We start from the raw sequence: 25,960 nt of genomic DNA, 5'->3' as shown, positions 1-25,960 counted from the left end.
GGACAGGAAACAGGGTAACTATGTGAGACTGCTGTTTGTTGATTGCAGTTCAGTGTTCAACACAATAGTGCCTGGTAGACTGTTCACAAAGCTGAGGGATCTAGGACTCAACAGCCATCTGTGTGCATGGGTGTTGGACTTCCTCACTGGCAGAACTCAGGTGGTGAGGGTGGGTAGGTGCATCTCCGACAGCATCACCATCAACACGGGAGCAACACAGGGGTCTGTATTCTCGCCACTCCTCTACTCCCTCTATACTTCGGACTGTGTGGCCACCATGGCTCCAATACCATTGTGAAGTTTGCTCATGACAGAGTGGTGTTGGGCGCCATCTCCAACAATGATGAGATGGCCTACATGGAGGATGTGAGGAATCTGGCATCGCGGTGCCAGGATAACCACCTCCAGCTGAATGTCGGCAAGACCAAGGAGCTGGTGGTGGACTTCAGAAGGAGTCAGCACAGAGACTACAAGACTATTATCATCAATGGAACTCCAGTGGAGAGGGTTCGGTCCTTCAAGTATCTCGGTGTCCACATCTCCTCAGATCTGGCATGGTCTGCCCCCATTCAGGTTAGGCAGCACCTGTGCCACCTCTGACAACTGAGGAAGTTCAGGGTCTCTCAAGTGATCCTCAGGACTTTCTATGCAGGTGCTGTGGAGAGCGTACTCACACAAAGCATCTCATCCTGGTATGTGAACAGCTGTTCTTTATGGATCAAAAAGCTCTTCAGCGAGTGATCCGTATGGTAGAACGCTGCTGCAGGACTGCTCTCCCCTCCCTCAGGACATCTACACCAGGAGATGTTGGTCTAGAGCAGCTCAGATATTAAAAGACCCGTCCCATCCCGGCAACAAACTGTTTCAACTTCTGCAATCAGGCAGAGGGTTCCGGACCATCCGGGCAAGAACAGAGAGGAGTTTCTTTCCATATAATCCTACTTACTGCACATAATGTCCACATAATATATATACATTCACTTAATGTATATAATGTTCTCTGTTTTTGCATAGTCAAGGAGCATGTCAGGATACATTTCACTGCATGTTGTACTCATATAACTATGCATGTGACAAATAAAGAATCTTGAAACTTGAATTGAAGCTTACTACCCGTTTATGTTTCTAAAGTGGAATCACTGTCGCAATCACTTTTTTGTGCTTGTTTTCCATCTTTGCTTTACAGAGTAACATGGAAATAATGTAATCACTAGTATAGCAAATTACTTTTTCCACAGAGTAATTAAGTCATTCACTGCATTACTTTTAAGAAAAGTAACGTGTAATATGTATAATAATGACTTTTTTGAGTAATGACTGCAGCACTGATCACAACAAAGACGGGAAATACCTCAACAAACATACACAAACATTTGACCCACAGCATGCAAAAAAAAAACCTTGTCGGCTCAATCAGATGTACAGCAGTACAGGATTGTTTTCGTCAAGTCACATTAATTTGCATAAATGTAATGTCTTTATTGCTGCTTAGCAATGGTGGTGACTCTCAAAACAGTGCCAATGAGAACCTAATGACAATTGATAAGAGAATCTATAAGGAACTGAATCGATAAGTGATATCAATAATGGAATCGGAATCTCTAAATTCTTATCAATTCCCATCCCTGGCCACTCATGTATGCTCTCCCACCAGGTCTCCACTCTTCTAAGCTGGGTCATCCATAAGGAACTCTATTTTCATTTTCATAGTCTTTTTCTGCATTTCCTACATATTACAATAATTTTTGCCTGCATTCAACTGCACATGCCTTGTTAGGTAACCTATGCTGCTTGAGTTTACCAACACCTAGAGAACACTCACGATGAATACAAATGAAAGACACATTTCTAATGCAGACAAGATATTTTTTTAATTTTTACATCATTAAGCTCTTGTATGCTACATAAAACATCGGTGGCAAACTTGATTTTACTTGTCTGGTATATAAAAGTATAGTTAATGTTTCCTTAGTGTTTAAAATTAGATCACATTTTCAGTGATGAACATTAACTTTAACACTCTAACACCAGACCAAAGTCTGCAGAAGGTGTCAACAACCACAACCTACACAGGCAACTCACAAATGCAACCTACTGTACTCTTTTTCTTTGTCTCCTCCTTCATAGTCACTAAGTGTAATCGCTATTATATGTGCACTATTTCAGATATTGCACATTACTTTTCTTAAAAGCAAAGTGGCAAAATTCCAAACAAGAGAATTATCCATCAGGAGTGATAAGGAGATAGAACAATGGTCTGTGCCATCACCTTTTAGTGGGTTTTCTTATTGTTGCCTCTCCAGTATCTTTTTTTTTTTTTTTTAATTGTGCAATCGTTTATGCTTCCTAACTGTACAGACTGGTACCCTGAAGTTGAACTAACTTTGTGCTAACTTCTGTCTTATACTACAGTGTAGTATTAGACTAATTGATTTGATAAGATAACAACAAAAATTTGAAAAAAATGCGGATTGGTTTCCCATTTGATTTCGGAAAAATAAAGCAGTTTTAATTCAAATATTGAATTAAAAGAACAATGGCATTGACAACATTGTAATGTTTACAAAAAAAACCCTAAACATTTACAATAGGCAGGGTGATTATAAGTAAACCACAGTTAAAAACCACACATCCACACACCGACTTGTCCTGGTCTGACTTTTTATATCAGATAACCGCCTTAAAAATGTTCTGCAGTAGAACAAAAACTGAAAAAAAACATGACTCAACATATGAACATTACCTGATAGTGCTGAAATGAAACAGAGCAAAGTTCCTGACGTTTTATTAGAGACACAGCCAAGCGTTTTGCATTTTAGCATAATTTTAAAAAGTTTACACTTCTTCGGTATTGAACAGCAGAAATTAGGCTTTCTTTTCGGAAGTCATTTAAAAAAAAACAGTGGCGACGTTAACTAGTAATGACTTCATGAACTTCTTCACAAATAAAATTCTTATCATTCGAGAAAAAATTATCGATAATCATCCCACAGATGTAATATCGTCTACAGCTACTCTTAGTACCATTGATGTTAAGTTAGACTCTTTTTCTCCAATTGATCTTTCTGAGTTAACTTCAATAATTACTTCTTCCAAACCATCAACGTGTCTTTTAGACCCCATTCCTACAAAACTGCTCAAAGAAGTCCTGCCATTAATTAATTCTTCAATCTTAAATATGATCAACCTATCTCTAATAATCGGCTATGTACCACAGGCCTTCAAGCTGGCTGTAGTTAAACCTTTACTTAAAAAGCCATTTCTAGACCCAGCTGTCTTAGCTAATTACAGGCCAATCTCCAACCTTCCTTTCATATCAAAAATCCTTGAAAGAGTAGTTGTCAAACAGCTAACAGATCATCTGCAGAGGAATGGCTTATTTGAAGAGTTTCAGTCAGGTTTCAGAGCTCATCACAGCACAGAAACAGCTTTAGTGAAGGCTACAAATGATCTTCTTATGGCCTCTGACAGTGGACTCATCTCTGTGCTTGTCCTGCTAGACCTTAGTGCTGCGTTTGATACTGTTGACCATAATATCCTATTAGAGCGATTAGAACATGCTGTAGGTATTACAGGTACTGTACTGCAGTGGTTTGTATCATATCTATCTAATAGACTCCAATTTGTTCATGTAAATGGAGAATCCTCTTCACCCACTAAGGTCAATTATGGTGTTCCACAGGGTTCAGTGCTAGGACCAATTCTGTTTACATTATACATGCTTCCCCTAGGCAGCATCATTAGAAGACATAGCATAAATTTTCACTGCTATGCAGATGACACGCAGCTCTATCTATCCATGAAGCCAGGTAACACACACCAATTAGTTAAACTGCAGGAATGTCTTAAAGACATAAAGACCTGGATGGCCACTAACTTTCTGCTTCTTAATTCAGATAAAACTGAGGTTATTGTACTCGGCCCTGAAAATCTTAGAAATATGGTATCTAACCAGATTCTTACTCTGGATGGCATTACCTTGGCCTCCAGTAACGCTGTGAGGAACCTTGGAGTCATTTTTGACCAGGACATGTCCTTCAATGCACATATTAAACAAATATGTAAGACTGCTTTCTTCCATTTGCGCAACATCTCTAAAATAAAAAATATCCTGTCTCAGAGTGATGCTGAAAAACTAGTTCATGCATTTATTACTTCTAGGCTGGACTACTGTAATTCATTATTATCAGGATGTCCTAAAAACTCGGTGAAAAGCCTTCAGCTGATCCAAAATGCTGCAGCAAGAGTACTGACAGGGACTAGGAAGAGAGAACATATTTCTCCTGTTTTGGCTTCCCTTCATTGGCTTCCTGTTAAATCCAGAATTTAATTCAAAATCCTGCTCCTCACATACAAGGTCTTAAATAATCAGGCCCCATCTTATCTTAATGACCTTGTAGTACCATATCACCCTATTAGAGCACTTCGCTCTCGCTCTGCAGGCCTACTTGCTGTCCCTAGAGTATTTAAAAGTAGAATGGGAGGGAGAGCCTTCAGTTTTCAGGCCCCTCTTCTGTGGAACCAGCTTCCAGTTTGGATTCGGGAGACAGACACTATCTCTACTTTCAAGATTAGGCTTAAAACTTTCCTTTTTGCTAAAGCATATAGTTAGGGCTGGACCAGGTGACCCTGAATCCTCCCTTAGTTATGCTGTAATAGACGTAGGCTGCCGGGGATTCCCATGATGCATTGAGTTTTTCCTTTCCAGTCACCTTTCTCACTCACTATGTGTTAATAGACCTCTCTGCATCGAATCATATCTGTTGTTAACCTCTGTCTCTCTTCCACAGCATGTCTTTCATACTGTTTTCCTTCTCTCACCCCAACCGGTCGCAGCAGATGGCCGCCCCTCCCTGAGCCTGGTTCTGCCGGAGGTTCCTTCCTGTTAAAAGGGAGTTTTTCCTTCCCACTGTCGCCAAAGTGCTTGCTCATAGGGGGTCATATGATTGTTGGGTTTTTCTCTGTACCTATGAAGCGCCTTGAGGCGACTTTTGTTGTGATTTGGCGCTATATAAATAAAATTGAATTGAATTGAATTGACAGTGCTGCAAACAACGGTAGATTGGTGCACAATAAGCAGGCAAATAATGCAGAAAACAGAGATTACAGGTTGACAAAACAGGAAGTGTGATCGTGGTGGAAGCAAAAAAGCAAAAGTAAGAGGGAATTATTGGGTACGTTTATCAAATGTGAAGTGTAGTTTTGATCTTCTTTTGCTGCTGATTTAGTGAATTTTCAATCAATCAATCAATCAATCAAAATTTATTTATATAGCACATTTAAAAACAACAGTTTTGATCAAAGTGCTTCACAAATTAGGAAATAAAAATAAGAGAAATACAACGCAAGACAAGACAAACATAGAAACCAACCAAATGATAATCAACTATCTTACATCAAAGCCAGAGTAAAAAGATGGGTCTTTAAACGAGATTTAAAAGACTGAACAGTCTCAGAAGAGTGAATGGCAAGAGGGAGGTTGTTCCACAGTCTAGGGGCTGCAATAGCAAAGGCACGGTCACCTCTGGTTTTCAACCTAGACTTAGGTTGCATTAAGAGCATCTGGTTAGAAGATCTTAGTGCTTTTATAGGATTATACAAATGAAGAAGTTCTGTTAAATAGCTAGGGGCATTGTTATTTAAGATTTTATAAGTAAGTAAAAGAATTTTAAAATCAATGTGAAATTTCACAGGAAGCCAGTGTAAGTTGGCTAAAACTGGAGTCATATGATCATGCATTCTGGCACCCGATGAAAGGCGTGCAGCAGCGTTCTGTACTAATTGCAACCGGTGAAGAGAGGAGTGAGGGAGGCCTAAATAGAGGGAGTTACAATAGTCCAGTCTAGAGGTAATGAATGCATGAATAAGCTTTTCAAGGTCCTTGGGGGAGAGGAAAGGCTTAGCTTTAGAAATTTGACGTAGCTGATAGAAGCTAGATTTAACCACAGTAGATTCTTGTTTCTCTAATTTGAAGGTCGGAGAGTGACAAAACCTGCATCATCAAAATCTGTGAGCCGTCGGCTTTCCGTCCCGATGTCCTTTCTGTGTATGTGCTGTCGGGTGAGAAAGCCGACATCTCACAGATGCGTCTGATGCCTCTGGTCCGCTCTTTGTGTTTACGTCTTTGTGTGGAATCCTTTTACCTGCTCTGATTTGCTGTTTTAACTGTTTGGTGGTTGTTGAAATAGTATTGTGAGCTTTAACCTGAGATTCTGGCAAAATTGATTTAGATCTAAAAATAGATTCAGAATTTAATGAATCAATATTGCGTTATTCAAGCTAAAATCAATTATTGAAACCCACCCCTATATAGCACCCCTCAAAATCCACTCTGAAAGTTTTCTGCTGACATAACCTATACTTAGAGCCCAGAAACATATCTTGGCTTCAACCTACAAGCTGACAGCAAAACTTTTATTTCAAAGTGCTGTTGTGTGATCAGGAAACTGTGGGTGTGAGAACTGAATTTGGTAGAAGTACAGTTTATGACGGTGAAGTTAATAATTTTTTAAAATAATAATAAACATTTTGACTTTAACTTAACAGGAGTGTGTATGATTGAGAGGAGATCACTGACTTGTGAACTGGTTTTGGTGAATAGAATAGAATAATCCTTTAATTGTCCCACAAGGGGAAATTTGGTTGTAACAGCAGCCAAAAAGACACATATACAAACAAACAGTACACAGGACACAGAACAGAAACACACACAAGTTTTCTTACATATTTACATTAAGGACAATGGTTACTATATACAGAGAGTACTGTACAGTTATTAAATTAAATATAAATAACTACAGATAAGAGACAAACCAGGTTGTAGTGCGAATCGGTTAATTAACTTATTGCAGTTACAGTGCTGATGTAAACATCTATGTTTGTTTGGAGCAGTTCTGATTGTACAATGACAGCTGCGGGGAGGAAGGACCTGCAGAAACGCTCCTTCATGCATCTAGGATGCAGCCGTCTGTCACTGAAGGAGCTCTGCACTGCACTGGTGGTACGACACTTCATGAAAGCTTTTGTTCAGCCACTTGAAAACAAGAAAAAACTAACACAGGAAACAAAACAAGAACAGTTTCTAAAATCTCATCGCATGAGCAGTCTACAAGTTTCCCACCACACAGAGGTACAAAGAGGTAGGAGTTTCCGACCACACACTTGGTCAGGGTTACAAAAAGAGGTATGACTTCAACAACCAACCCACACACAAGCATACCTCATCTTACTATTGTAAAAATAAAAAAGAATAAGGAGAAAGAAAACAGATAAATAAATGAAACCACAGATAAATACATAACCTGCTGATTTTATGGGTGAAACAAACGTGCAACATTTCCCCCCATTTGCATATTTTCTGACTTATAAGAAACAGAGCCTGATGTAAACTCTTGTCAGCTATGTAAATGTAATAAATGTCCCAAACCTTTTAGTGTCGGCTACAGTCACTCACTCGCAGGGAGGAGCCTCCTGCACACCACTCAGAACACATCGCATTTCACTCAGATCTAAAATGTCTCCGATAAAGGACTTAAATGTGATTTACATAGCGACCAGCGAAGATAATACTTTCTCTCCGGGAGATATTATTGTAGGCGCAGTGATTTTCAGACTGACAAAAGATGTCAAAGTCAAGAGCGTTTCTCTGAAAGCCAAAGGAGACGCTGTGGCACAGTGGTCAGAGGGCAACACAAGCTACTTTTCGAAGAGGAGATATTTCAAAGTGAAGAGCTATGTAGTTGAAAAAAATCCTAACGGTAGGGGTTTACTCATTTTAAACTCAGAGTTGTTTTGAAATTAAATGTGTGGGATGGGAATTTTAAAGCTTTAGAGTGAAGCAGGGGACAATGTGTAATGGTAACAATGATAAACGCAATGTGGAAATTATAAGATTTTTTTTAAAAAAGAAATCTAACTTTTAATAAAAGAGTTGTTTATGCAGCTGATAGTTTTTGAAAAGGTGTGCACAAAATGTTTCTAATTTAAGTTAATTGTGTTTTGTAATTGTTGGCAGATAAAAAATATCTATATCTATTAAAGCACTGAAATAACTCATACAAAAGTGTTGGACAATAGGAAGCATTAAGGGATTCAACAGTGTACCAGACATAAAGTAAACAGTACATTTTGATGGTGTGAATTAAATGATAAGCAGTGAATTATAAATATGTCACTCTTGCTCCCTAAAGGGGCTGAAATTTTAAAGGTCTCCATTGGAAAAGTTAATCAAACTTGTCTTGCAGGCACTGTACTTCCCCAAGGGGTCAACAGATTATTCTTCGCATTTAAACTTCCAGACTGGTAAGTGGAGATGTCTTCGTAGTTTCCTTTTACACAGTTATGAAATTATTTTAATACAATCTCCACTGTTTTTTTTTTTTGTTGTTGTTTGTTTGTTTTTCTTTTGCTACAGTGACATGCCTTCATCCTTCCAGGGGACAAATGGAAGCATTTCCTACATGTTGGAAGCAAAGATATCTAGGAGCTGGCATTGGTCCTCTGATGCACAAAAAGAGATCAAGTTTATGTCCAAGTCTATTCCATACACTGCCCAAATGATGGTAAACACCGCCTTGATATATGTCATAAATATTTAGAGCGTGTGTTGTAAATGCTAAATGAAAAATATTTAAGACAAAATCTTATATGATTTAAACACATACATTTCCTGTTACAGTTTAACATGCGTGAATAGAAGTCACCAGTTGTAACACAGGGAGTTCTGTGTTTATGATGTTTTACCTGGATGTGGTCTAAAGCTTACAAAAAAAGAAAAATCTTTATCTGTATGTTCTATTACAGCATCCGCGATCTGGTTCAGTGAGTAAAAACATGGGTGGTCGCTCCAAGGGACAGGTCCAGATGTCTGCTACTATTAACAGAGGGGTTTGTTCTCCAGGTAAAATATCTGCAACATGAAAAAAACAAATGCTGATAGATTTTTTTTTTTAAATGCAGTTTATTGCTATGATTTGTTTTTGACAGGAGAAACTTTATCTGTTGTTGCCAAAATATGCAACTCCTCTTCCAAGGAAATGAGACCCAAATTCAAACTTCAACAGAAAATAGTGTACAGCTGCAAGACACATACTGATTCCACCTCCAAGACTCTGTGCAAAATGGTTGGGGACACTATCAGTCCAAACTCAGAGCAAACTGTGCCCTGCAAAATTAAGATTCCTGGTGGCATTGACCCCACTCTCCGTAACTGTGATATTATCTCAGTTGAATATTATGTCAAGGTATGGAACAATTTCATAGAGATGTCACGGTATCTTAGCAATAAAACTCCTTCATTTGTAAATTATTCTGGGTAAATAAGCAACAGGAAATATGTGTCTTCTTAACTCAGTATTCTAAGGAGCTTGGAAAGAAAGGCGTCTGGACTTCTTTAAGTTGCATGAAGACGTGTCACCTCTCATCCGAGACGCTTCTTCAGTTCTAGGGTCAAATGTTGGAGAGTCCCAGATTTAAGCCCTGTGGGAGTGTCCCACCGAGAGGGACAATGGACCCCCTAATGATCCTCTACCTAATCACATGAGCCAAGGTGTGAAAATGGGTGTAGGTCACAATCAGCCAAGGTTTTGGGTGAGCTCATTGTGAAACCTAGCCCCACCCTATCATGTGATTTCCTGAGGTCAGATGGCTCAGGGTGTGAGTGGGCGTTAAGCCGTCTGGGGAGGGATCTCAAAACTGGATTATAGATACCAGACAGTTGGCGTCGTAAACCACCACCTCTGTTCAAAGATGGTTGCTTGCAGTGTACATAAATGGATTTTTTTACTCCTCTTTCAAGCCATCTGTGTTCTCTATCCAAAATGTGTACATTGCATCCTCGAAAGAGTGACCTTTGTCCTTTAGAAGAAGTCCAGACGCTTTTCTTTACAAGCACCTTAGACTACGATGACCTGGATGACTGAAAACATTCACAGACTTAACTCAGTATTTCTACAACTTTATAACAGATAATAATCTTTATTTAAATATTGTTTTCAATTTCTGACTGTTCCCCAGGTGTATCTGGACATTAGTTTTGCCTTTGACCCAGAAGTGACATTTCCACTGGTCATCCTTCCCTCCAGACTTGCTCCCATATGGCCTGATGAGGCTTTAGGACAATCTGTGAGGGAGGGTGGGGCAGCCAAGGCCACAAGTTACAACAACGTGTCTTCCCCTGCCTTCCCCACTGGATTTGATCCTGTAGCTACAGGCTCAGTTGCTTGCCAGTACCCCACCACTGATCCCCCTCAGCATGATGACATAAAAAGTGGCAATTATAACCAGTTGCCTCAAGGTGCCACTTCACTGGGTTTCTCAGCTCCAGCTTTCACAGTGGATTCAGTGCAGCAACCAGCTATTCTGCAGGGAGAACCATCTCCATTATTTACTTCCATTTATCAGCATTAGAATTAGTGACTGTGGAAGCCAAACTGGATTAAGCGAATAAGCTAAAAATTAACAATAAGTGCCACGTACCTGTTAAACAGGGTAGTGAAAGCTCTGAAAATCAGAAGTGAGACACAAAAGTTGGTTACGGCCTGTGTGTGGCTTTTCTGGATGCTGAAACGAGAGCACAAAGCAATTCAAATTTTTGTACAAAAGTGATGTTTTTTTCCTGTGGAATGTTTTATCAGACAGACCCCTGCAAAAGTGATGAGGAGGTATGTGTGCACTTGTTTATAGCTAAGCTGCAGCGGTCAATCACCTCTGATAAAGCATATGTATTTATATGCATTTTTATTTCATTCATTTATTATAATTTTTCTCTTCTGTTACAAATTTATTCCAAGAATTTTATACTTAAAAAAAACACAAAAAACCCCCGTTTTTAATCATCATTGTAATCTTTGCTTCTTTTTTAATTATCTTGTCTGTCTATTATTTTTTAATTTGATTTTGAAACTCAATTTTTGGAAACCTGGAATGTGAATATATTTGTCTGGAAAGTGGTTTTGGCCGACTCCTGTTGTTTTAAATGAGCTAAATACATTAAATTGACTTTCTGCATACTTCTTGTGTGCTAAGCATGTCTTATTGCTGACTCTCTCACCTTTCTCTCTCTTTTGCTCTCTCTCTTTCTCTTGTTCTCTGTTACCCACTAATTTTCTTGTAGAAAAGCTTGTAGAATTATATATTATAAATGTATAACCAGCTGTCAGATGAGAATTTGGGGGTTTTAGTAACTAAAAATGTCATGTTAAACCTCATTAGGAAGATGCTAGAGGATTTAATTTATAATTTATCTAAAAAATGTTCAATTGTATACAGAGTGAAGCGAAGTAGTATCAGTACAGCGGGAGGTGATTATACATTTTGAAAGACTAAGTAATTGTCGGACAGAAAGAAGGAGAAAAGCTCAGTTGTCTTACAGAGCAGTAAAGATCAGCAAGTATAAGAGAGATAGAGTGTTGCTAAATTTGAGTGTGGGCTGCTCCTTTTATTTGTACTCATTAACATGTAAACCAGCAGCTGCATGGAACTTCAGACCATAGTTCACATGAATCAATTAATTTTTTTTTTTTTTTACTGTACTAAGCGGGGTTAAATTACTTCAAGATACAACTGCAAAAATAAATAAATAAAATAGAAAAGAATAAAATAAAATAGATAAAATAAAACTCTGCTGGTGATAAAATAGCAAAGCATTAATGTATATGTACAAAATAACTGAGACAGCCATTCTTCTAAGTTTACTTAATTTCTTCTCTATTTATTTAGCTCCAGAAATACATAGGTGTAAAAAAAAGAGGCTTGGACTTGTGTGGAAAATTATGGGCATTAGAATGTTGGTTGTGGCTATTTCCTATCTATGGCATCTTTTTTGACAAGGATGTCTTTTTAATGTAACCGTAAAACTGTTTTAAGAGCTGATTTCTGTCGCTGAATCAGAAATCAAGTTTGCAAGGAAAAACATAGATTTTAAATTTTAATTTATTAGGTACAGAACTTCGCGACAGCGTATGGTTTCTATCTTAAACAGTTTGCTTCCTGAGTATCAAGTAAATTCATGCATTTCAACAAATTTGCTGCTTTTAAATTCATAAATCATGGTTGTTATTTAACTGAATAGCAATTTGTTGGATGTTCCGTCCTGGCCATGCACGCTAAAAGCTTATTTTGATCATCATGCTGATATTTCTGTTGACAATACTTCTGTGTGATTCAAGTTTTATAAAACCTAGCTGAGGGGACATAATGATATGAAAGTGAAACTGCAAACATGCCCTCACTACGTAAGGAATACAAGTTTTTCTTGCATTCATTATGAGAGAGCACACTAGTGAGAGTCTGCCTGTGCATGTGCAGATTCTGCTTGCAGTTGGTTATAGTTACTTTTCTTGTATAGAAAGGACACCACATGCTTGCTTCTTCATTAAAATGTTTTTAGTTATTTGATTCAGTAGGTTTTCAAAAAAAAAAAAACCCCAAAAAACCTATGAGAAACAGATCCATGGAACAGTTAACCCTGCCTGGAATAGGGTTACTGCTGCCCTGGAGCCAGACCTGGGCAGGGTGACCAGCCAGGCACAGCCCAAAAAAGGGACATGGGCCCACCATCGTGTAGGGCCATTACACGCCAGGAGGTGCTATAGGGTTGGGTGCATTGTGTGTGTTGGGTGGTCAACGATGAAGACCCTTGTGGACCAATCCCTGGCTACCAAGACTAGCAACAGGGACATGGAATGTCACCTTTCTGGTGGGGAAGGAGCCTGAGCTAGTGCATGAGGTTGAGAGGTTCCAACTAGATATAGTCATGCTCACCTCAAAGCACGGCTTGTGCTCCACAACCAGTCTCCTGGAGAGAGGCTGGATTCTGTCTCAGTCTGGAGTTGTCCTTGGTGAGAGACTGTAGCTGGGGTCAGCATCCCCTCGGCTTGCTGCCTGTACGTTGCAGTTTATCCCAGTCGACAAGAGGGTTTGTTCCCTGCACCTTCAGGTCAGGGAACGTATCCGAAATGTCTCCTGCGCCAGTTCAGAGTAGTCAGCCTTCTTGGACTCCCTGGGTGGGGTGCTTGAGGGTGCTCTACCTGGGGACTCCGTCTTCTAACTGGGAGACTTGAGTGCTCATGACAGCAAGACCATGATTAGGAGGAACGGCGTGCTGGATCTGAACTCGAGTGGCATTGTGTTGCTGGATTTCTGTGCAAACCACAGTTTGCCCACAACAAACACCATGTTCGAACATAAGGGTGTCCATGAGTTCACGTAGCACCAGCACCAGGATTGTCCAGCAGCCACCAGACCCAGGATCCTCCAGCAGCCTCTAGGCCCAGGATCCTCCAGCAGCCTCTAGGCCCAGGATCCTTCAGCAGCCACCAGGCCCAGGATCCTCCAACAGCCACTACTACTTCAGAAATGGGGTCTAAGAGAACACCGACAGCTGAGGAAATTGAGGACATTAAAAAGTCACTGGACTTTTTAAATGACAACGTCAACTATCAAACTACAGCAGAAATATATCCTGGACGTTGTCAAGGAGATAAGGTCGCTTCACAATCAGAATGCAGAGAAGGAGAAATGGATTGTCTGCCTGGAGAGCAGGGCTGTGGACTTGGAGCAATACACCAGGATGAACGGCATGATCGTCATAGGGCTACACATAAAACCTCGGTCATATGCTTGGACCGTGACTGCTGAGAGCAAAGAGAAGCATGGGGAACTGGATGTTAGCTCTGCGGTAATAACATTGAGGCATGCCCACCCTCTGCCTTCACTAGGAAAAACCCTAGTGATAAACCAGCTGTCATCATAAGATTTGTAAACCGGAAACACAAGAATGCACCGCTGAAGCAGGGGAGAAAACTAAACGGAACAAACGTCTACATGAATGACTATCTAGCCAAATTCAATGCTGGCATAGCTAAGAAGCACGACACCTATAGAAACTGGGTAAAATTCAAAATACCTGGACTGCAAACTGCAAAATATTTATAGAACTCAACGGAACACCGGAGGAAGCCAAAGTGCTGGTCATCAAACACATCGAGGATCTGGCAAAATATTTACAAGCCACATGGACCACAAATGCAAGGAGCTAAACAAACAACACTCTTCAAAGCATGAAGGTAACAATGGAAACTAAAGCACAACATATTAAATCATGACACAATCAACTAATTTAACAACTGGAAATTATACACTGCTAACACAGAGGATTGCTAATCATGAGAATCTGGAGCTAAAATAACCACAAAACACAGAATACAATACACACTTCACAGAGCAGGATATTGAGCCAGAATTGAACTTTTTTTTAACATCAGTAACACCTGCTGTTATTCTACTGAAGAACAATTCAATAAAACTGTCAAGGCTGACCTCGAAATGTCCATAATCCACTTTAATAGTAGAAGTTTTAATGCCAACTTTCACAACATAAGAGAATATTTAAGCTAATTTGCATATCCATTTAGTGTGATTGCAGTATCTGAGACCTGGATTAATATGGACAAAAGAGTGGACTTTGAAATAGATGGATATAAACTAAATTTTATGAACAGAAAGAATAAGAATGGTGGGTGTGTGGCTTCGTTTGTGGACAAAAATTTAAAATACAGGGTGGTGGAAAAAATGATGGTGGTGGTGGACAACATAGTAGAGTGTGTAACAATAGAAATTAGTATGGAAAAAAGGAAAATGTCATGGTAAGCTGTGTATATAGAACACCAGGTTCTAATATTGAAATATTTAAGGAGTGGGTAGATAAAACATTTATTTAGACAAATCAAAAAGTTATGTTCATTTGTGGGGATTTTAACATAGATCTATTAAATCCAAACAAACATAGTATGACAAATGAGTTTATTAATATGATGTATAGCATGGGACTCTGTCCAGTGATCACTAAACCCAGCAGGATTACAGCACAGTGGGCAACCTTAATAGACAATATATTTACTAATGAAATAGAAAACAGATCTAAAAGTGGTCTCTTAATTAATGACATTAGTGATCATCTACCTGCTTTTGCAGTGTATGACAGCAATTACAGGAAGGCCAAACAAGAAAATACAATAAAATACAAACAGGTGAGAACAGAGGAGTCCATTAATGCATTTAAAAGTGATTGACTTAAGCAACCATGGGCGATGGTGTATAAGGAAAAAAATATTGATCAAGCTTATGAGAATTTTTTAGGAAAATTTAAACTGTTGTATGATAGACATTGCCCAGTAAAGAAATATAGCAAAAATCAAAAATATGCAGCGTGCCCATGGATCACAAACATTTTATGTTTGTCTTACATACTAAATCCAAAAGCGAATCCTCAAATAAAGCACTCAAAAAAGATGCTTTTATGTACTTCATGGTACATATTGTCATCACAAAAAGGCTAAGGCATTAACACTTGGTAAGTTTTTTAACACCAGAGTGCCCACAGGGACGAGTTACTGCCCCAAGTGGAGGAGTTTAAGTATCTCAGGTTCTTGTTCAAGAATGAGGAGAGAGGGGAGCAGAGATCAATGAGAAGAGAGAGCTGAGTGTAAAAGAAAGGCTCCGGATATACCAGTTGATTTATGTGTCCACTCTCACCTGTGGTCACAAGCTTTATGTTTCTTAGCGCGGTCAGACATACAAACACATGGTGGTATGATTTCAGAACCAGCCAAATCACACATATACCTATACCATCTGTTATTTAGAAAATAAATACATGAATAAAAGTTCAACCACACTACCTGGTGCAGCTGCTTTTGTGGAGATGTGTTGCTCTCTCTTTATCTTGGTTAGGACATTTATATGAGGTCAGACCATTACTGACATATTTTGGGCAGTGAAAGCATATTCTGTACTAGGCCCAAAGAGACAGTCTGCATTTTTAAACAAACAAAAAACAAAAATAATGCTCAATCCATCAGAATCTTGAAAATGATTATTAAACGTTGCCGAAACACTGTTAAATTGTACTCTTTTTCTTAACAGCCAATTGTTGAAGACATAATTGTGTAGTTCCACAGGAGTCTGTGCTCGGACCAATTCTGTTTATATTATACATACTTCCCTTGCAGTATCTTGAAAAGTAGTAATCATGTGAAAAAGAGTGGAGTACATGAAAAGTGACACATTATTTTTTTTATCTGCTTGGGACAGTTTAAGAAAAACTAAAAATTCATAATCTTTCACATTTTTATAAAATAGCAAACTTTCATTTAAATGTACAGAAGCATAAAGTATAATCCCCACTGAAATTTATTAGAGCTGAATTGAATTGTGATGAAAATAAGACAGCAAGTTACTTTTCACCACTTGTATACACAATAACATTTTATGTTTGTCTTACATACTAAATCCAAAAGCGAATCTTCAAATAAAGCACTCAAAAAAGATGCATTTATGTACTTCATGGTACATACTGTCATCACAAAAAGGCTAAGGCATTAACACTTGGTAAGTTTTTTAACACTAGAGTTATATGAGCTGTTTTCATCATGAATGCCAGACAACAGTGCAAATATGTGTCATTTCAAAGTCTTTCTTACATGTAGCACAGTTCACTTAACCATGATGTGATTAAGTGGTTGTGACTTTTACCTTTTTTTCAGAGAAAATAGGTCTGCAGGTGTCAATAAACCACAAAGCAGCTGCAGTTCTTGTATTATGTTACAACTATGAAAGCTGCATTGGTTAAACAAGGTTGTCAGATTAATATAACAGTAGTAATGACAAATTAAAATGTGTCCAGAGGCCTCTGAACTCAGATTTCAGAACCTCTTGAGTTAGCGTTTTTCAGAAAAAACAAGGAACAACAAGATCTGTTTGGGTTCTTGGCAAGGTAGAGCCATGCTAGTATCACAAGCACAATACTTATTATTTTAGTTAAAAAATAATAACCAGATTCAGGGCAGACCATTTCTGATTTCCAACTCATTTAGGGATGCACCATTCGCACATTTCAGTGATCCTCCAGCTATCAAAAGGAGATATTTCAAAGTAAAGGAATACTTAGCTACAGAAAATGGCGATGGTAGAAGGATTTTACTCATTTAAAACTTGGACAGTTTTGTTGTTCTGACATTAAAAGTATTAGTTTGAAGCCATGGTCTTCTGGCTAGAGTGGATTTTTTTTGAAAATGTTAATGAAAATAGACCAGTTTTATAGTTAAAACACTTGCAATGTAAAAAGACAACAATATTTAAAGAAATACTAGGGAAAAGTACTTATTGACATCGGCAAAACTGTGCAGAACTAATAAGTGTGTTTTGAATGTTGACTAATGTTGCAGTTACTGGCACGTACATTATAGTAAAAAGATATTTGAACTATTGCAATAGGTCTGAAATGATTCATACAAAAGAAAAGATGGATAAAAGGGAGACTGAAGAGTTTAGAAAAGCAAACGTACATTTGAGAACACAAACTGACTTAAATAATCAGCAGTAAATTATAAATATATCAGTCCAGTTTGGGCAAGGTGCTTTTTAAGGTCTCTACAGGGAAAGATAAAACAAATTATCTTGCAGCTACTTCACTTCCCAAAGGGGTCCACCTTATCATGCGATTTCCTGAGGTCAGGTGGGGCCAGGTTTCACAATGAGCTCACCCGAAACCCTGGCTGATTGGGACCCACACCCACTTTCACACCTTGGCTCAGGTGATTAGAGGATCATCAGGGGGTCCTTTTGTCCCTTTTTGCGGGGATACTCCCACTGGGTTTTAAATCTGGGACTCCCTGCCATTTGACCTTTGGAACTGAAGAAGCTTCTCGGATGAGAGGTGAAACGTCTTCAAGCAACTTAAAGAAGTCCAGACGCTTTTCTTTGCAAACTCCTTTGACTACGGTGACCTGGATGACTGAGAACCTTCACAGACATTTTAGGTTAATGCTGAAAATCCAAGAGGAGCAAGTGGGAATTCTCGATACCAGCATTAATATCGTGCCATAGATTGTTTTTTGTAAATATCTAGATTCTCCTCTGGTTCTGTTTTACAGGAACATGCCTTCATCCTTCCAGGGGAAACATGGAGAAATTGTCTACAGGGTTGAAGCAAAGATACCCAGGAGCTGGCGATGGCCTTCTAAAATACAAAAAAAAAAAAAATACTTTCTGAGTCCTTCCTACAAACTGCTCAAATGATGGTAAACACTGCAGTGTCATATACAATAAACTGGATATTAGAAAAGTGTGCTGTAACTTTTAAAATGAAATGTATTTCAGATAAAACTGAACAATATACCATATAAAAACAGTACAATATAAAAACCAGAGTTACCTTGTCCACCTTTCTTTTGCATTTCCATGAGGTATTATGTTAATCTAGTAAACTAAAAGAAGAGTGGCCCCTTTCAAGGAAAACATTCAAATGTCTGCTTCCACTAACAGAGGAGTTTGTTCTCCAGATAAAGTATCGACTGCTTGACCTACCAAATATTGTTACATTTATTAAACTGCTATAGTTTGTTTTTGACAGGTGAAATCTGTTTTTGCCAAAATCTGCAACTCCTTTTTCAAGGACACGAGACTCAAATTGGGACTTCAGCAAAAATTAATGTATGGTACCAAAAGCCACAGTAAAACCAGTGAGAGTACTCTGTTCAAACTGATCTGGGAGACCATCCATCCAAACTCAGAGCAAATAGCCTCCTGCCAGTTAAAGATTCCTAATGATGCCATTCCCACTATCCATAACTGTGACACAATCTCAGTTCAGTATTACAATGAAAGTGATGTTACATCCCCTCGTAAATGAAACTACCTTTGTTTGTAAATATGTTGCAGAGTGTAGCATGGTGGAGAAGAACAGTCAGAAGGATGCAAGCCAGATGAAGGACAGGTATGATGTTCAAGCTAGAGCAGCCCCATTGCTCCCAGGAGAAAGTGTTTTAATCCACAGAACAAGAAGAGACAAGATAAACTGGCAGCACATAGTCAGTCAGCCAAGCCCTACAAATCCATTTTACAGAATTTGGCCGGAAGGTAAGGATGGTCCTGTCAGAGTGGTTCATCGCAATCATCTGCGATTATGCACTCTTCTACCATCAGATAACTATGCAACAAGAGGTGGTGTCCCGGAACCAGAGTCTACAGCCACACATGATATAGCAACAGTCTCGGATGAGTGGTTGCTTTTATGGAGCACAGCACAGCAGAAGCCAGGGCCAGTTCACTATCCCCCCTCTCACTAATCGGTCCCTACTGCTCAGGAGGGTCTTAGGAGATCTGCCCATGAGAATTTTGGGAAACCCCAATCTCGATATATTGAACAGAGTGCCCGAGGACAGGCTATAGAAAAAGTTGGGGTGTGTGTTGCAGAGTGTAGCATGATGGAAAAGAGTGCAGAGAATCCTCCACTAAACATTTGGGTTGGCATTATTCTTCTTTTTTTTTTTTTTTACTAATTGCATGCTTTGATGTTTTTGTGTCTTGTGTGAGGAGTGGAGAGTCTACTCTAGTCCAGCTGCCAGCTATTTGGAGTTGAGTACAAGGAGTACTGATTGGCAAGGATTTGAGGTACAGGTATATACAGGTAACAATGTACAGAATATGTATAGAAAAATGTTTTAAAAAAATTGTACGGAGATATGTATAAAATGTACAGGGTTATGTATAAAATGTACAGGATTATGTATAAAATCTACTGAGCTATGTATAAAATGTACAGTAAATAAAAAAGCTGGTGCGTAAGATGACCAAAAGAATGTTAAGCTGCATTACAGAGTCTGACAGCTGCTGGTAAAAATGACCTGCGGTAGCGCTCCTTCCTACACTGTGAGTGTAAAAGTCTACTGCTGAACACACTGTTCAGTGCTCGTACAGTCTCATGCGGGGGGTGGGAGGTGTTGTCCAGGATGGATGTTAGCTTAGACAACATCCTCTCCTCCCCAACCTGCTCGACAGTGGACAGCGGACAGTCCAGGACAGAGCTGGCCCTCCTGACCAGTTTGTTGAGTTTCCCCCTGTCCCTCTCTGCCATTCCACCACTCCAGCAGACCACAGCATAGACCAGTCCAGTTTGTTATTGAGGTGAACACCCAGGTATTTGTACTCCTCCACCATTTCAATGTCCAAACCCTGGATTTTCACTGGTGTAATAGGGGGTGGCTTCGTGCTGAAGTCAATCACCAGCTCCTTCGTCTTGCTGGCATTGATGCGAAGATGGTTCTGTTTGCACCAGCTGACGAAGTCATTGATGACCCCCCTGTATTCCAGATCATTTCCCTCCAACACCCGACCCACAATGGCGGTGTCATCTGAGAACTCCTGGAGATGGCAAGTGTTGGTGTTATAACTGAAGTTTGCAGTGTACAGGGTGAAGAGGAAAGGGGCGAGTACTGTTCCTTGTGGGGCCCCCGTGGGGGGCAGTAGAGTCGTTGAAGGAAAAGGAAAAGGGGGGCAGGTGAGGTGCATTTGATGTCCCCGGTGCTACTAGCAGTGTTTCAGCTGTTGTTACACAAAGGAACTCAAAGCTGCATACAAAAATTATGTTTTTATATTAAACGTTTTGGTGGTACATTAAGACTAATCTGACCAATTACGGACCAAACGTGTTTAATCAAAAGAAAGTTTTAGTATCTGCCTCATTTTTATAGATGAGCCTGGTCAGAACCCTACATAAAGTGGTCAGAGATTATCACCCAAGTACTGGCTTAAGGTTTCTGAAAGAAACTTGTGGTAAAGACTCACCTTTCAGCACACTCACTCACTTCACCTGATTCACCTTGTTTACTTTCCTCACCTTTGATTGGGTGTGGTGCTTGCCCTTAATTGCACTCACCTGTCACACGTTATATAAGGACTGCAATCACATACAGTTCAGTCGTTCTTCACTTCCACATGGGGCGGCAGCTGAGGTGAGGTTTTTTTTGGGTCTCCTGAGTTCACATATTATTTTAAGTTAATGAATGACTTAAATCACACTTTGTTTCGTTTCAGAGTTGGCAGTCCATGTGTGCCAATTAATACTGATTATTCAAATAAAATGACAAACCTGGAAGTGATTGATGATTGTTCATTGTCATTCTGACTGGATGAACCCATGATGATAATAAGCTCCATTTCCTCTTCCTCCTTAACAAACTGAGCTGTGAATTAAATCATGTTAATGAGCACAGTTTTCACCTCTTGATGTCAGTGGAGTTCCAGCAACACACAAACAGACAGAACAAACAATAAGAGAAATAATTAAATTATTTTCTTACAGAAATTCTTTTGCTTCCTTGTTTCAGTTTTTTGTTGATCCAAGCAGTCATCGGCAGTCACCTGGGCTACAGCATGGCCTTTATTTGAGAGTAGTTTGTAGTTTCTTATGAAGTTATTGTTAATAAGCTGTTATGTAATAAGGACTTTCATTTTATATCTTTTCCTTCTCTGGAGACACTATATTTACATGTAGAGTAGAAGATGGGAAAATTACAAGGTTATTGAGTCATGTTATGTTTATTTATTGATTACATACTGTACAAATACAGCATCTTGGAAATACCTTTATCTAAACAGGGACTACAAGAAACCTGTGCGTTACCAGTGACAGGTGCTCTAAACCTCTCATCTTTGTCTCACCCAGATTTTTTTCTTCTTCACCCAAACATAGCAGGCCAGACATTTAAGCAGCTCATGGGTGACACATTTTTGGCAAAATGAGGTTGCAGTTAGTATTAATGTTGTAATAAATGTCTCAGAACTTTTGTTATTGGGTAAAATCAGAGGTCATGATCTAAAAGCCTCCTGTCAAGCCCCATGAGTTAATCAGTGATGAGAAACACATCACCTTTCACTCATCTCAGAAATGTCTTTGATAAAGGACTTTCATTTGACTTTGGAAACGACTAATGAAGATGGTAGTTATTCTGAAGGAGATACTATAGTGGGCACAGTTAGTTTCAGACTGACAACAAACGTCAGAGTTAAGAGCCTGACTGTAAAAGCCAAAGGAGACGCAAAGACAAAATGGACAGAAGGAGTAGGAAAGTTCAAGATGACGTTCACTTCAAAAAAGAGATATTTCAAAGTAAAGGAACACTTACTGGAAGACAATGGTAAAGGTAAGAGGTTTTACTCATTTAAACCTGGAGAGGTTGTTGTTTTTTTGTAGAATTTTATAATAAAAGCAGTTGGCCATGTGTCCAGTAGAGTTGCCCATGAAGATAACCGTCTATGGAAAGAAAGATTTGCACTGAAACAATAAGAACAACAAAAATGTTTAAATATTAAAATAATATTAATTATAATAAATAAAGTGAAATATGATGCCAGTTCAAGTAATAAAAAATAATTCAAATTGATTAAACCTTGCATCCTTTTTAGATTTGACCCATTTTGACTTTAAACAAAAATAGTACAGTGTAGTAAAAAAGGACTATTGAATATTAGAAAATTCATCAATCACAACAGCAAAATGTATAAAAATTTAAAAATGGAAGATAAGATCACCGCATAATATGGCCCACACCCTTAAAATATAAGATTGGCAATTTTTATTCCACAAAATTATCAGGCAATTACACATTCCTTAAAACGAGTTATGTAGTAGTTATGCATAATGTGTTTCTCCTGTAAAATATCCAGAGGCTAGGCAAAATTAAGCCAATCCATAATCCAGCCCATGCCCCAAAAAGAACACCGTACTTAGAATCGAAGATGGAGAAATATTGTTTGTTTTTCAGCTAAATTACCAGCAAATTATGCAGTACCTAAAATTACTTACATTTACTTACAACAAATTTATTTCTTTGTGTCCTGTAAAAACCAAACTTCTTACCGCTTATTCTAGTGTACCTACAATTAAGTATTTGTATGCAAATAAAATTACCTTGTAATTTCTAATAAATTATGATGAAGTTCCATTTAATTACAGGGGAATTACACCCTTAGTCGCGGGCTGTATTATAAAGTTAAAAATATCAAGTTCAAATTTGAACCGTATCTATTTAGATGGATTTTAGAACCAACACGAAATACAATTTTAGGTAATCTCAAAGTCTCAAACTATATGTATCATGTTCTTATATTTTTTCTAAAGGGACTGTGGTAATGGACTTCAAAGCGAATCCTTGACAGTTTCAAGAGAAGTATCTGTGTTCCCACCACACTTTACCAGGTTCCCATAGAGACAAACATGCTGTTTTTTCAAGGGTCATAGGGGAATCTCCAAACACGGAAATTGTAAGAATATTATGAAATAGTGCAGAACGTGCATGTTTGACCCATCCAGAGTCCTTTGAGTGGGTTAGATTTTGTCGTGCTCCCAAAGACACGTGTTAGGCCAACTGGTTGTTCTAAATTGGCCATGGGTGTGAGGAAGATGAAATGTAAAGAATAAAGTGCCGTATGAATGCATGACTAAAATTTGATTTGTATTTAAAAACTTATTTAAATCATTACAGCTGTTATAACTTCATGTCGTACGTAACACATGACATGATATTCTGTTACAGCAAATGTGTGTTGTGAAGCCTAAAAAAAGCACTGTCCCTCCTCTCTGAACCTTTAAGAAATAATCATCCATTTATAATGTCAGAAAGGCTAATTATAGATTTTAAATTGATCCGCAGTTCAAAATTAATTGGAAACACTTACGAGGGAATTCTTAACCCGGGTCAGTTTTGACTCTTAAATACTGTGAAAGGATGAAATATGAACTGTATGTAAGAGTGAATTTGTTTTTTGTAGTTACTGGCATAGCACTAAAAAGCAGTCACACAAAAAGAAAAGTTGGAAGAATGAAAGACTGAAATAGTGTAGCAGATATAAAGAAGACTAAATGTAAAGTTCTGTGAAGAAGCTGACATTTGTAAAAATGTTTAGCTTATTCTTGCAGGCACTTCACTTTCTAAAGGGGTCCACACTTTTAGGTTCAGGCTCAAACTCCCAGAGGGGTAAGTGGGAGTTTAATACTCATTAACATTTAATCATTTGCTTTTGCAAATGCATGAATTCCCCACTCTTCTGTTTTACAGGAGCATGCCTTCATCCTTCAAGGGGGTAGATGGAAAAATTGTGTACATGTGTGAAGCAAAAATATCCCTGAGCTGGAGGTGGCCTTCTAAAGTTAAAAAAAAGATCAACTTCATTTCCAAGACGTTTCAACAGTTTTGGGAAGGGATGGTAAGCACTGCACTGATACGTGCTATAAATGTGATATTTGGAAAGTGCTTTGTGACTGCTAAGTGAAAAGTGTTCAACATAAAAGCCCACATTAAAAATCACACGCATTAAATTGTAAACATGTTTCTCTATGTGATCTGTCATAGCGTCCACAATCTGGTACAGTGAGTAAAAACATAGGTGGGCTCTCCCAGGGATGGGTCCAAATGTCTGCTACCATTGACAGGAATGTTTGCACTCCAGGTAAAGTAACTTCACGTTGCACAGCGAATGTTGATAGATTTAAAAATCCCGTTTAATGTTTGTTATGTATTTGGTGAAATCAGTTTATATTTTTGTGGTACTACTTTCTGTGTAAAGTAGAGAACACCAAGTGTGGCTTATGTGCGCATTGATAAGCCTGTGCCTTTCCACAACATGGTTAATAAAGTAAGTTACTAACAACCAAAAAGGTTACGTTACCCGTTAAGTTATAAGAGTGGACATAACAGACTGGCGACGAGGATTAAAACGGATCCCCGATGTGCACTGGACGACAGAGAGGGGGAAATCCTTGTGGAAGTGGCCAAAAGACACGAAAAAGGTTACGGCAAAAACAACTAACCCTCCGTGTGGATGCTAACTCACCTGTCTGGCTAAAGCGCTGCAGAGAGGACGTGAGTAACATCAATTCTTTTAAGTGAAGGAGGCTTATAAAAATACCGAGAAAATGTCAGGAGGCGTTGGACAAATGGATGTTTTTGATAATGGCACAGAGGATTGGACTACATATGTAGAGAGAGTTGAACAGTATTGTCTGGCTAACAAAGTAGAGAATGAGAGGAAAGTTGCTGTGTTACTGAGTGTGATGGGAGCGAAAACATACAACTTGTTGCGCAGTCTCATCACACCGGCCAAACCAGCTGACAAAAGTTTCAAGGAGATCACAGAAGTGCTCCAAAAACATTTCCAACCGAAGCCACTGGTTATAGCCGAACGTTTCCGATTTCATAAACGAAATCAACTAACGAATGAGGCCACATCGGAGTACATCGCGGAACTCCGGCGGCTGTCGGAACACTGTCAGTTCGGGGAGGGGCTGTCAGATACGCCGAGAGACCGTTTCGTCTGCGGCATGAACAATGAAAGCACACAGAAACGACTTCTCACAGAGGATAACCTCACGTTGCACCGTGCATTAGAGATAGCGATATCGATGGAGACAGCAGCAAAAGATGCAGGAGAGCTTCAGGGAAAATGCACGGAGCCGTGTTCTGTAAATAAAATACATCCGCAGCGCAATAATAAATTACAGATGTGCTTCAGATGCGGCAAAAAGTCACATGACGCTGCTAATTGCTGGTTTAAAGAGAAAGAATGCCTGCAATGTAACAAAAAGGGGCATATACAGAAAATGTGCAAATCAAAGCAGTATGATAAAAATAACAAAATGTGGAAAAGAGAAAGAAAGCTGCATGAAGTAAATGAGACAGAGTCAAATGATTCTCAGGAGGATTTGGCATGCCTGGAGCTGTACACAATGCAAGAGGAAGATAATGATGCAATATGGCTCACACCAAAAATACAAGGGGTTGAGTTACAGATGGAACTGGACACTGGGTCTGCCCTCTCACTGATCTCATATGAAGATTACAGAGACAAATTCCCAAATCTGAAACTGAAACACACCTCAGTGAAACTGAAAACATACATAGGTGAAAGAATAACTCCTCTGGGAAAACTAAAAGTGAAAGTGGAATATGAGAAAAAGAAATGTAACCTGGAACTTTATGTTCTGAAAAATGGAGGTGTGCCATTATTTGTGCGTGACTGGTTGAAACACATCCACCTCAACTGGAAAGAAATAAAGTCAATGAGACTGGAACGAGGCCTGAGTGCACATTCTGTGGATGAAAGACTGAAACAGATACTTAAT

The 25,960-nt window shown here is 38.9% G+C and overlaps 1 protein-coding gene across 1 annotated transcript; it reads left to right on the top strand.

Moving 5' to 3' along the window:
• Positions 1–7,492: 7,492 nt before the first annotated feature.
• On the top strand, positions 7,493–11,009 carry LOC120432716 (arrestin domain-containing protein 3-like). Its single transcript, XM_039621070.1, has 6 exons — positions 7,493–7,757; positions 8,244–8,301; positions 8,414–8,561; positions 8,803–8,899; positions 8,986–9,242; positions 10,015–11,009. The coding sequence occupies exons 1-6, from the start codon at positions 7,514–7,516 to the stop codon at positions 10,405–10,407; spliced, it is 1,197 nt and encodes a 398-aa protein (XP_039477004.1). The 5' UTR covers positions 7,493–7,513; the 3' UTR covers positions 10,408–11,009.
• The last annotated feature ends 14,951 nt before the right edge of the window (positions 11,010–25,960 follow it).

The sequence above is a fragment of the Oreochromis aureus genome, linkage group 12 (assembly GCF_013358895.1).
Source record: "Oreochromis aureus strain Israel breed Guangdong linkage group 12, ZZ_aureus, whole genome shotgun sequence".
Classification (NCBI taxonomy): Eukaryota; Metazoa; Chordata; class Actinopteri; order Cichliformes; family Cichlidae; genus Oreochromis; species Oreochromis aureus.
Note: the sequence above shows the minus strand (reverse complement) of the source record. Positions and strands in the feature narration are given on the sequence as shown.

Coding starts and splice junctions, on each gene's coding strand:
- LOC120432716 (XM_039621070.1), top strand. CDS start 7,514: ATGTCTCCGATAAAGGACTTAAATGTGATTTACATAGCGACCAGCGAA. Junction 7,758..8,243: donor AGTTGAAAAAAATCCTAACG/GTAGGGGTTTAC, acceptor CTTGTCTTGCAG/GCACTGTACTTCCCCAAGGG. Junction 8,302..8,413: donor GCATTTAAACTTCCAGACTG/GTAAGTGGAGAT, acceptor CTTTTGCTACAG/TGACATGCCTTCATCCTTCC.